General features: G+C 41.0%; 1 protein-coding gene across 2 annotated transcripts in view; it reads right to left on the bottom strand.

The window, feature by feature from the left end:
• The window catches only part of LOC147900651 (uncharacterized), an 88,245-nt gene that overhangs the window by 15,265 nt on the left and 59,355 nt on the right, over positions 1-13,625 (bottom strand). For both annotated transcript variants that reach the window (XM_087376188.1, XM_087376189.1), the window contains exons 5-6: positions 10,935-10,997; positions 10,754-10,819 (exon numbers count right to left, since the gene is read on the bottom strand). In XM_087376188.1, the coding sequence (XP_087232314.1) occupies positions 10,754-10,819; positions 10,935-10,997 (129 nt within the window). The remainder of the gene's footprint in view (positions 1-10,753; positions 10,820-10,934; positions 10,998-13,625) is intronic.

The raw sequence follows: 13,625 nt of genomic DNA on the forward strand, positions 1-13,625 counted from the left end.
TGCTAAAGCTCTAAGACTTATGAGGATGACAAAAGTCTGTTCCCCAAGGATGCACGGTGGATTGAATGTGCTGAATATTGCGCACCATGTCTTGGCCAGGAAAATTCCTCTTCTACTCACCTTTTTTCGTCAGAAGCAGCCATGGACTCATATGCTTGCATCCATGTGCACGTCCTTACGTACTACTGCACATGGTGCATGGATCACTGATTTTTGGGAGGTCATTTTGGGCAGATTTGTAGGCTCTATCCCGGGTTGCCCTTTTGCTACTTCACTTATTAGCGATTGGAAACAGGTCCTTTTGCATGCTCATTGGGCCCCTTCCGTTTTGTCTCATGCCAATTCCCTTCGGCAAGAAAGTATTTACTGGAGTGCTGTTTTTGATCCTCCATTGGCCCTCCAAGAGCCGATTCGGGCATATAATGTCAGCAAATTGGGGATCAGGTGTATAAATGACGTTGTTGATGCTACTGGTCAAATGCTTTCCTTCCCTCAAGCCATGGCTTCTTATCCACTAGCCATGCATCACAGGTTTATTTGGGGAAAATTTGCTGAATTGCTGCAGCCTTTTCTTCCCATCCCTCCTTTATCTAACAGGGACCGATTACACGACTGGCAGTTACACCCAGTGGGCTCAAATTCTCGTCCTGTTACTCTTTCTGACTTAACGGTTAGCATGACATACTCTTTTCTCCAACCGTCACCATGGATTCACTTACATGCTAATTCTCTTTGGCATATGGCAAAATCACTTGCTTGGTGGCGAAAGAATCTCCACAATTTATGGAGGAGCAAATTGCCTCTCAAGCAAAAGCTTTTCCTATGGCGTTGTCTTACAGGAACCTTATCCGTGGGGGTCACTCTGGCTCAACGAAGGATTGCATCTGCTTCTTGTCTTCGATGCATGGCCCCTTCTGAAACGGTGCCTCATTTGTTTTGGATGTGCTCCAGCACTAAGACCTTCATATGCAAAATTTCTACGTCGCTTCGCCTTCGTTTCCCCAACTCTCCTTTTGGGAAACATTTTTGGCTCTTTGGCAGACTTCCTACAACCCTGGTCCATTACTCTTTATTTTTATATTGGGTCAGATATTGGGCTTTTTGGACCATATGGCAGGATCACAACATGAGATATTTTGGGAATCCGTTCTTGCAATCTTATGAATATTCCAGACTCTCCCTACGGCAATCTATCTATGATGCTTGCCATCAAGGAGATCTTCCTCAGTCATGCCTGGAAATAGTTTCTCTTTGCTTTTGATTTCCTGTTGAGGCTCTCTGTTTTTTTGAGACCCTCATGTAAATTTTGCTGATAATATAATCATGGATTTACCAAAAAAAAGTGTGTGTGGATTTTGTGTGTGTGTGTGTGTGTGTGTGTGTAGTGAGAGGTGCGTGAGAGGAGCAAGCTGAGCGCCCCGCCAAGTTCTTCTTGCAGGTCCCCCCTTCCGTCCGTACGCTCGTACGGTGGCTGTAAGGTTTCCGTACAACCGTACCAGGGCCTACGGCAAATTCGTCATCCCTGCATAGACCTGAGCGCAGGTCCGCATGCTTTCTCCAACCTCCACTTCTTTTTGCGTGCACGTACGTCTTCGTCGGTCTTTTCGTACCACTGCAGTTTTCAGCGTCATGTCAACCTTTCCGTACAGCCCAGTCTCTTCCGTACACTTTCTGCTGGATATTTCCGTACAGTCTAACTTCGTCCGTACAAAACTTTCCGTACAGCCTCGTTGGTGTTCGCCCTGCTCTTGCTCGCCTGCTTTAGCTGCTGCCAACCGCTTCTTCTTGCCATCTACTTTCCTCCCCGTTGCTGTGTATCACCCGTCCATAACTGTGCATAAACCCTGCTGCCCTTTCTTGCTTCATCAATTCTGCCCTGCTCACCTTCATGGAGGACCATATTAAAAGCTATTCTCGGAAGGACTTGTCCCGGGACCCTAAAAGACAGCAATTCGAATTCTCTACCTCAGCCTCTGAAGATGCTCACTATGTTTTCGATATGCTCAAGGATGAATTTCACCACAGCCGGAAGGAGTGGGCCAAACCTCCCCCGGCCCTTAAGTATAAGCTGAAGCTGCCCTCGTTGGTTACTCCTCTCCGGAAGTTCTCTCAGCAAGCAGTTATCATTTTCTTCCCTGGGAAGTTACCTTCTGCAAATGATGTGGCTCAGTGGGTTCAAGCTTTGTTGGGAGGTTGCTTTGTTGAAGGAGTATACTTTGCTTCTCGAGGTTTTTATGAAGTGCACTTTTTGGATGCCTCATATCGTCGGCAAATATTGGAGATGTCTCCTCTATTCTATGGCAAACAAATGGTGCATGTCATGCCATGGTCGCCAAATAAGGATTATCACGGTCTCATTCGACATCACTTCCCTGTATGGGTTGAGGTAGTGGATTTTCTGGATTATATGAGGGCCGAGCTACCAAGTTTGGCAGCTACTTTGGGGCAAGTTGTATGCCCACCCCGACCTTCGGGCAATCGAAATCGGTTTTGTGTTCTTTGGGATACAGATCACCCAACCCCTCCTTCTTTTGGAGGCCTCTACTTCCACCCCTGGTCAGGCCTCTACCCCTGCTGATAGCCTGACTTGTCGATTGTGGGTTGATGTGCTCAAGAAGGGCATTCCTGTATGTGACAATGAAGAGGATGATAGAGCTACTGATCCAGGAGGCCAGGTGGACGTTGATGTCATGGCTGAGGCCTGACAGCTTATACCTTACTATGTTTCTTGGCTCAACTGTACATATCCTCTATGTTTGCTTCAATTACTTGCATTACATACAATGTTCAAGGTCTTTGCAATGTCAATAAGTGGAGACTTTTTTGGCACTATGTACATAGAATGCACCCCGATGTAATTTCCTTACAGGAACACAACCAACACTTCTTGGCTGGCCAACAAGGCCACTTTGCTGGTTATGACATCTTTTATGCTGATACGATGCACTTTTCCGGGGTATGCATGCTGGTAAAACATGATATGCAGCCCACGGTTGCTTACAACGACCCCCAAGGTCGATGGATGGTAATCAGATGCATCTATCATGCTGATCTTTATGAAATAGCATCGGTTTATGCCTCTCAAACTTCTGCGACAAGAGCTCGAATGTGGGACTCCCTCAAGCAATATCCATGGCTGTCTAATGCTTTTTTGTGTGGAGACTTTAATAACTCGCCTGCCATGCAAGACAACACCACTCATCGTTCTCACATGATCCCCACTGAGCTTCGACATTGGGAGGATATGCTTTCTTTTTTGCATGCAGAAGATTTATGGCTCTCAACAAAAGATAGAGATATGGGTTATACATACCGTCACAATGCTTTTACTCATTACTGGGCTCGACTTGACAAATGGTATTTGTTGCAGGCTCAGCAGTACACTAGTTTCACGTGTGCATTATGGGTTGATCATTCCCTCTTGTTATCTGATCACTTTCCAGTATGCCTGACATTATCTATAGCACATTTGATAGATGATATGCCTTTTTTTGGTCGTCGCCTACTCCATGTTTATAGTGCTTATTTGCTTCATCAACAATTTCAGAACATGGTGAGAGTGGCTGTCCGCCCCCTCCTCTTACATGCTCACGAGGACATGGATTTTGCGTGGATCAGTCTTGCCCATCGCTTGCAGGCTGTTATTCAAGATTATGGACGGAGTCACATGGAAAACCTCAGACTTAAGCTGAAATGGGCTCAATCTCACAAGCAACAGATGGATGCAATCAGCTCTTATAGGCAGCTCACCTCTTCTGAACAGGATTCTTGCGCTTATGCAGTTCATATCATCCATCAAAATGATATTCGTAAATTAAAGAAGTGGCAAATCCGAGCTCGCATGAAACCCCTTTTGGATAAGGGCTGCTCCTCCAAGGCCTTCTTTAAAAGCCTGCATGCGGATAGGCGAAAGGAGGTTATTTGCAGGATCAGGCAAGATGATGGCACCTGGACCACCTCCAAATCAGAACTGGAATCGCAATGCTCTAGTCATTTCCAGCATCTCTTTTCTCCTCAACCTAATTATTCGATGCAAGTGAACGCAGCTAGGTCTCAATTCCTTATGCATGTTCAGTCTATATTGTCTCGGGAACAGGCTCATGCTTTGGAGCAGCCATTTATGCTTAAGGAACTAGATGATGCTTTGAGTCATTTACGTAAAGGCAACTCTCCTGGTTGGGATGGATTGACTGTTGAATTCTTACGGGCATTTTGGGGTGATCTCAAGCACACTCTTCTTCTTATGATCAATCATGCTTGGGCAGAACAATCTCTTCCCCCTTCTTGGAAACATGGGCTTGTCAAATTGATCCCCAAAAAAAGATTGTGTGAGACAATGGCTGATTGGCGGCCCATATCTCTTATGCCAGTCATCTACAAACTCATTGCCAAGATGATTGTCCTTAGGGTTCGATTTATCTTGCAAGCCGGAGTTCATCCTTGGCAGTATGGGTTTGTCCCCAGAAGGCAGATTACTGACAATATCTCCAATGCTTTGCTTGCAATTGAGTATGCCAAATATTCTGAACAAGATGTTCTCATTCTGCAAGTGGACATTGCGAAAGCATTTGATACTGTCCATTGGGATTTTATTTCTCAGACAATGCATAAATTGGGATTTGGCCCTCAGCTCGTTCATGTTATTTACTGGTTGTATTCTCATGCCACTGCACAGTGTCTGCTTGGTAGTGGGTTGTCAAGGACATGGACTATGACCCGTTCAGTGAGACAGGGATGCCCTCTTAGCTCCCTATTGTATGTCATTGCTACTCATCCGTTATTGTTGCATATGGACCATCTTGCAGATACAAGACAGCTTCATGGCTTGCAAATTTCAGGGGCACAGCCGTTTCTTGCACATGCATATGCTGATGATTCATATTTCATGCCCAGGAATTCTCAAAGTGACCTCTCTCATTTGATGCATACTTTGAATGATTTTGGCATAGCTGCTGGACTGCATATCAACTTTCAGAAATCGAATCTTCTAGCATTGAAAGAAGCTGATTGGCATGCACTTCTCTGGCCAGGCCACATTATTTCTTCCCATACCATTGTGAGGCATTTAGGGTATCCCATTGGCTGGAATATTACCCCTCAACAACAGCTTAAATGGGTGCTTCAAAAGATTAACAAGAAGCTGGAATACTGGCACTTGTCAACTTGGCCTCTACATGTTCGACTTCGGATAGTCCAGTCTATCATTATGGCATATGTGCAATTTTACTTGCCTCTTCTTCACTGGTCTTTTAAGCATTTGGCTTCCTATATGTCCCAGGCTATGGAGATATTTTGGAAAAGCAAATCTCACAAAAAGGCTTTGCGACTACTTCCCATGCAGTCTGTTTGTTCTCCTAAGTCTCATGGTGGACTGAATATTCTCAATCTTCAGTTTCATATGTTGGCAAGAAAGAGCACTATGATTGCTGATTTCTTTCAGCAAAAACAGCCATGGGCTATTATGCTAGCAGCTATGTGTGGAAACATGAAGTCTCATGCATATGGGCATTGGATTACAGATCACTGGGAAGCAGTCATGACCACATTTCAGGGGAAAATTCCTGGCTGTCCTATTTCTACTGCTTTTATTCATGACTGGAAGAGAATTCTCTCTTATGCTAAATGGTCAGATGCTTCCTCCCATCATGGTAACTCTCTTCGTTTGGAAAGCATCCACTGGAGCAACGTGTTTCAATCGCCTCTTGCTTTACAGGCACCAATTAAAGCATATAATCTTATGAAATTGGGCATAAGATTTGTCGGAGATGTGGTGGATCAACATGGTTATGTGCTCTCATTTCCACAAGCTTGCAGGACATTCCCCTTGGGTCTGCATCATAGGCCCATTTGGAGAATACTTACAACTATGTTGCAGCCATTTGTTCCTGTTCCTCCGTTGTTTGTTCATGCTACCTGTTCACTTTCACTGCATAATTTGACATCTTCGATGGTCTACAGATTTCTTCTTCCACCGCCATGGATTGATAAGCATGCCAACACTCTTTGGAATTTGGATAGGCCTTTATCTTGGTGGCAATCAAAACTCAGGAAAATTTGGAAAGCTAAATTGCCATTGAAATAGAGGCTCTTCCTTTGGAGCTGTATAGTGGGAGCTTTTTCCATTGGGGTGAAATTGGAAGCACGTCGTATTGCTTCATCTTCCTGCCCCCGTTGCTCTCATCACCATGAGACAGTTCCCCATTTGTTATGGTCTTGCCCGCACTCTCGAATACTGATCACTCATGTCTCTCATTTGCTACGGCTCCGGTTTCCCTCTATCAGATTCGGGAAACTCTTCTGGATGTTTGGATGCTTCTCACCTCAGATGTCTCCATTCCTCCTTTTCTTTCACTGGGCTCGCTTTTGGGTACTATGGACTATTTGAACACAGAGATTGCATTTTAGGATGAGACAACAGTTTCCTCAGGCATATGCTTTCTTCAGAATGTCCCTCAAGCAATCTTTATATGATAGTTATGCTGCGAGGGACTTGGATGCTACTAGCCTTGAAGTGTTTTCTCACTGTTTTTGAGTTCTTTCATTAGGCTCTCCTTTGGAGCCTAATGTCATGTACATTGATTTCATGCTAATTTTATAGTTACTGGTTTCACCAAAAAAAAGTGTGTGTGTGGATTTGTATGTGTGAGAGCATATTTTTATACTACGGTCTACACCCACTGTTGGGCATTGATGACGTCAATGGGGATGTCATAGTAGCTAGTCTTGCTATGCGTAATGGAGTGTATGGTTTTCAACCTTATGAGTAACTATCATGAGATTGAAACTGCACTATGTCGTGTTTTTAGAGGATGAGTTTGGGAATGTTCCTGGATTCATCTTGGTGTATATATATCTATATACATATGTATATGTGTATATATACATATGTATACATATATGTATATGTATACATAACTATGACATCCCCACTGACGTCATCAGCGCCCAACAGTGGGTGTAGACCGTAGTATAAAAATATGCTCTCACACATACAAATCCACACACCCACACATACTTGAGTATCCATTTATACAAAGTCTTCGTATTGAGTTTCTGTTGGCACTCCAGAGGTGAAGGGAAGGGCAGACTCAGCCATGACGAAGGCTAGTAGAAAGGAGAAGGCTAATCAAAAAGTAGTCCAAAATCTCTTCATTCAAGCTACATCTGCTTGTGAAGTCAAAACGATTTCAGTTTAGTCTCTCCCAAACGAGCATCTAAATCTAGCTAATAGGGCAATGCACCATTTAAAATAGAAAGAATTATTGCAATGCCAGCAGGCCGCAACATGGACGAAAATTTCAGAAGGTGAAATTTACATGTCCACTAATATATATCACTATTTCTACTCTCTCTTAAGCATCATTCAATTACTGTCAGCATCTCTCTCTCTCTATGCACTTGTACACATTAAGGAAAGAAGGGTGATTTGCATTAGCACTTTGTAGTTTATGGGCACACGCATTCATTATCTTCTGCTGCGGGGAGGTTAGCTATAGCAAGCAACCTCCACCTCTGTTTTCTAACATGCGGTATTCCATATACTCAGTGCTTTACTCCTTTTTATTAAAAAATTGTAGGATTTAAAATCCAAGGTCTCTGAACTAGAAATTGTGCCAGGTAAAAGGCCGACCCCCGACCCCCTAGCAAAAAGGAAGAAAAAACTGCAACAATCAAGGGAACTTTAGACAGTTCCTCAATCTCATGACAGTAACTCAAAAGGTTGAAAACATGCATAGCAAGGACTAACTACTATGTGTTGCTCTATCAGCTATCCTTTCTACGCATCTTTTGCTTAGAAATGCTCTATTGGGAGAGATACTACTATAGTCTTCCCAAGTAGCTGTAGCTTGAATGAAGAGAATGTGGACTGCTTTTCTGTTTGCCTCCTCCTTTATACTAGCCTTTGTCTTGGCTAAGTCCGCCTTTCACCTCCAGAGTGCTGATAGAAACTCAGTACAAAGACTGTATATTGGATGCTCAAAGTCTGCATGGGTATGGATATGTATGCCCGAGAGAATTTGTTTGTACCATTGTCTACACCTATACAAATACTGAAAATGCTATGTCCACTCATGTTGTCCATACCTATATGTCCAAGCTGCATGGTTGATGCCCAGTTCCAGTTATACTATATTGCATACTATACACCAAAAATACTTGTTCATCCACCAAGCACTTACACCCCATAAAGATTTCGAAAGTGAACATGCATTACCTTGTGAAATGGTACTAACCTGCTTGTGAAAGTAAGACAAGGAATTGCATATTAAAGATAAGCTAAGCGATAATAATTGATGCCGAAAGTAATTGTTTGCTTGAGTTTTCCATGTGAAAAGACAATAATATGATGTATATAGATTAGCAAGTGGGCCATCTCCTCATACATTGGATTATTTAGATAGTATCTGTAACGATATGGAATCAGTTGTATATCCTCTGGTGTTTTATGAGAAGTATTAGTGAAGAATCCACTCATTACATTTACAATCTGATTACATCTACATTACTCCTACAAGCTCTCTCACTTGAGAATAGGAGTAAACAACATATGACAGATAACCTTCCCAATCAATCCTCCAAGATCATGTCAAAGGTTCATACACTGCAACCTAAGAGATATAGGTACTATAATGATGAGTACTTTCAACACAAGCATATGTACCTTAACGCTGCCCAGCCAATCTCGCTGAGTTATGTGTCCCAAATACCTTTTCATCAAATCATTTATGTATCCATGTAATATTTTTACCACATAAGCTTTGAAGACAACTGTCACCATGAGTGATACATGCTCTTTACTGACTCAAATATTGACATTATCTCTCAACATCCGTTCCCAAAGATCCCAACTACTTGTATTTCCAAAGTCATTAAACTAACAAACACGATCAGGGGAAACTTTCATCTTCATAGAATCTTTTTGACGTGTCTCCGTGTGAGGAAGAAGCTGAGCCAAAAGAGTTTTTCCTTTGAACCACACTCAAGTGTTTATCCTAAAGAATTCTTCTTAGTATGATGCACACCCAGATGCCTCATACAAATAGAGATATATCAGATAATTGAAACACGTGACATTAGAATCCATATTCTCATAAATGATGTTAAAATAGCATATAGCCATCGCCTATCATGCATCTTGGCTGCTAGAGACAAAGTTTAATACTGTAAACTCGAACCAGATTTCCATAAGTATAATTCTCAAGAGAAATATGCATCCATCAAACTAGAATATGTCCAATCTTACAAATTAAATGTTTTATCAAACAAGCGAAAGAACAAAGGAAAAACAGGAGTTTGTAAGCGAATTTAAACAAAATCAAGAGTAAATGAGAAAATTAAAAATTAAAATAAATTGGTAAGCAAACCTATGCTTAAGTTCTCATCAGTATCCAAGCATAAGCTGCCATTTGCGTTTCGAAAGATTTTGGAATCTCTTGGATAAAACCAATACTTACAAAGCTTTAAAATCCCAACCCAAACAAAGAAAAAAGAAAGATAACAAAACAGAAAATAAGAAAGAGGAATGAGAGAGAGGGAGAGAGGGAGAGAGATCGACAGACAGACAAACAGAATTAAATAGTTATTAAGTTTTATTTCTATGTTAACTTTAAAAAATGTAGAATAAGGGGGTGGGAAAAACCAAAACTGAATAAGTCCTAAGAGTAGATAACTCCAAAAATAGAATAGAACTAAAATGAAAATGGACTTTGAAGCTCCCCATTTTGGATTTTGATTCTACATTCAAGGCTCCGAAACATACCCAAAGAGGACATTCCAAAGATATGACGATTATAATACAGGAGAGAGTAGACTTTCTTCATTACTTTTCTTCTCTTCTAGGCCTTTCAGAGAAATAATAGAATTAAATTACTAAGTTGAGAAATAAAGACATGCAACGCACCATTTAAGATAGAAATAATTATCGAAATACCAGCAGGCCGCAACTTGGACAAAAACGTCACAAGGTGAAATCTGCATATCCACTAATACGGCAGAAGCATATACCTAGATGAATCCAGGAACATTCCCAAACTCATCCTCTAAAAACACAACATAGTGCAGTTTCAATCTCACGATAGTTACTCATAAGATTGAAAACCATGAACTCCATCACGCATAGCAAGGACTAGCTACTATGACATCCCCACGGATGTCATCAGCGCCCAACAGTGGGTGTAGACCATATTATAAAAATATGCTCTCAAACATACAAATCCACACACCCACACATACTTGAGCATCCATTTATACAAAGTCTTTGTGCTGACTTTTTGTCAGCAGTCCGGAGGTGAAGGGCAGACTTAGCCATGACGAAGGCTAGCACTGAAGGAGAAGGCCAATCAAAAAGTACTCCAAAATATCTTCATTCAAGCTACAACTGCTTGTGAAGTCTAAACGATTTCGTTTTAGTCTCTCCCAAACCAACATCTAAACCTAAAGAAGATTGGTAGACTAAGATCAAAGAAAGCCATAACTATTATTAACAGAACATAGATAGCAAATAAGAATTTTGCTTTCAAGAACCAATTTTTTACTCTCTAAGTTCTCTAAGTCAAATGAGCCCTCAATCAACATGAATTTTAAAACATGCACACAATGTTTGGATTGCAGGGTATTGTCTAATTAAATCGTGCCATAATATAGAGCAGTTAAATTTGTCCAAGCAAGAAGTAAAAACTCACGAACTAATCACATGACACACCATAGCAATTTGAGCACACAAGGATAGTTTAAAGCAAAGCTTGCATATTACCTTAGGGTTTGTGACAATAACACCAAAAGCACTAAAAGTGTCGTATAGAAGCTTTTCATCCACATCCTGCTCAAAAGAGTGATAGGTGATGAAGCAATACTTTTGAGACCTACATAAGGGGAAAAAAAGTTCAAAATGGCATGCTATTAAAGACTTTCAAAGTTCAATACAGTCAACCTACCGGATCAAGGTTTCCAATAAATAAGTTTGCTCCTACATCCAAACTCTTTTTGTCTTGCGAAGCCTGAAACACAATTTACCATTAGATATCATCAAAACAACAAAAAAGTATGTGTATGATGAAAAAATTAAAGACTAGTGAGCTGAAAAAATAATAGAGAAACCATGCCAAACAAAAAAAGTACAAAGTAGCTCATAAGCAAATAGAATGCTTCAAGGCATGCATAAATTTCGTTTGCATCGAAACACTGACCTTGGACCCCATATAAAAATTTATGGCTTATATCCCTAAATTAAAAATGGGGTTGTGTGTGGGTGCACCCATATGTGCACTATCACCTTGGACTCTATTACTTGACTCTAACATGAATGACATGTGTATTTAGTATTTTTACCTTTTGGGTGTCAAAAAATAATGGTTGTACATCGTCACTTGACAATTACATTTTTTTGTCACACGTAGCTTCAAACTAGTAAGCATTTATCTAGTTAGTATAACTTGTGATTTGTAGGTTGTAACTATGTGTTGATTTGCCAAAAAACGGTACTGGAACATGAACATTTCAAGAAAGGAAACGTTGACCCAAAAAGGGAGCACCATGTCATATGGCCTATTATATGATCTATCATTGGTGCAAGTTTAAAACTGAAAATTGAAATTTTATATTTTGATATAAGTGTTATTTTGGTATATCTGTGTAATATGACACCATCATCTGACAAATGTATATCAAACTTGCACCAATGATAGATGTCAATATAGGTTCTAAAGGCAAGGTGACGCAAGCAAAATCGAGACGGATGTCGATTCGAAAACGGCAACCATTTTACAACTAGCGCAACCCATGCCCATGCAAGCAAAACCGAACATAGGGAAATGGTATTCCAAGATTTTTGCAAGACTGCCTAGAAACAATTCCCCCATTTCCATGCACCTTGTATTCCCCGGCATTCCCATGCACCTTGAACATTTGGCCTTGGGGGAACGATGTTCCCAACTATAACCTATCATTGGATATAACATCATGAATGCCATTGTAGTGCTCAATTGTACTCGAGATTTGAATATTTATCATTCTTTCATACGATGAATCTTTGATTGAGTGACCCTCTCTCAAGTTTCAAGTTCAACTTCCAACTTGCAAGACGTATACATCCCTATATTTTCAAATTGTTTACCATAGTTGTCCATTTCCTAGGTAGCATCTTACTCCTCCAATTGAAATACGGCCTTTAAACCACAAGACCAATTTCAAATCCCCAAAACTCTTCATGCTAGTAAGAAAGCTCACAGGAAATTTGCCACATAAGCTACACAAAACTATTGTTTCTTGTCATCTTGGTTTTTATTTCTTGACAAAGAAATAAGGCATTTTGTTCTTTCTCAAAATGAGACCTAGTAGAACTTTTCTTGATTTAAAAAAGTTGTTTACGTTTCAAAATTAGAACTTGTTGCTGTATACATACATATTCTTCTCCTCTTTAAAGCAATGTCTCACCGAACCTATGATTCCATCGTAACACATCTAAGATTTTTCCCGACGAAGAGCTTACGAACTATAAAAAGAGCCATTAACAATGTCCCTCCGTGTAATACATTCAGCCAAACAAAGCCAAGTATATTTCTAATCGAAAAGGCCAAAAAGATATACCTTTGTAAGACTAGAATAAGTCCAATCATACGAATTTAGATTTTTTGTTGTTCTAAAGACCAAAAACCTGCACAGAAAATCAAAGAGAAGAAAAAAGAGGTAAACAAAAACATTTATGAAAAGGCCAATCTTCAGTACTAGCTCACAAAAGGAGAGCGTAAATGGAGGGCTATGCAGCACTAAAAGGGTGGAAGAGAAGGGTCGAGCGATTTTTTTTTTCTTTTTTTTTTTGGGAAGGGGGAGGGGGGGCGCCCATAGTCATCCATAGGTAAAGAGGGAGATGCAAGGGTTTGGCAAAGTGAACACGGGAGGTGGTGGAGGCAAGAGGCTGCTAATGGAGGTGACGAGGTTGGAAAGTAAGCACGGTGATGGCTATAAATCTGTCACAAGTAACGAAGCAACAAAGATGCCGATTCAAGGAACTAGAGGGCTGAAGAAGATGGCGAGACAAGGAGGAAGGGGATTGATGGAGAGATGCAAATGAAGGCGGGCAAAGGGAAGGAAGAGGATTGATAGAGAGATACAAACGAAGGGGTACAAATGGATCTTTCGAACATTGGTGTCTTGACTTCCCAAACCTAGGTACACACTGACTTGGTGGTCAATTCTGAACCTAAATGAACACCCAGCCTCTATGTCACCTTCTAAACCTATGTGCACACCAAGACACCTTGTCATTTTCCAAACCTAAGAAGTCAACTTCTTTTCCCAACCTCGAGTAGTTATTGTCCTGACTATCAAAGATGCAATTGCAAGTGCCTGTGTCAAACAAATCCCTCTATGCTTTCGTGTTTAACCTTTACCAGTTTGCATCAAAAGGGTTTTGTCCTAATCTTACCACACATCTTGTTGACCAAATGAACTCGTTCAATCAACCATAGAACCTGCTCGATGTCCCTTGATCAAATCATTCTTATGGAAAGGGAGGGTAGTCTTGTGTGGGCAAAGGCAAGGGAATGACGAAGTGAAGAGGGGAGAAGATGGAGGCAAGGAGCTGTTGTAGGAGGTGTCAAAGGTGGAAAATTGAGCAGATGAGAGCT

Source organism: Dipteris shenzhenensis, chromosome 6 (assembly GCF_047967505.1).
Source record: "Dipteris shenzhenensis isolate YYH24624 ecotype China chromosome 6, Dip_SZ_1.0, whole genome shotgun sequence".
Lineage (NCBI taxonomy): Eukaryota > Viridiplantae > Streptophyta > Polypodiopsida > Gleicheniales > Dipteridaceae > Dipteris > Dipteris shenzhenensis.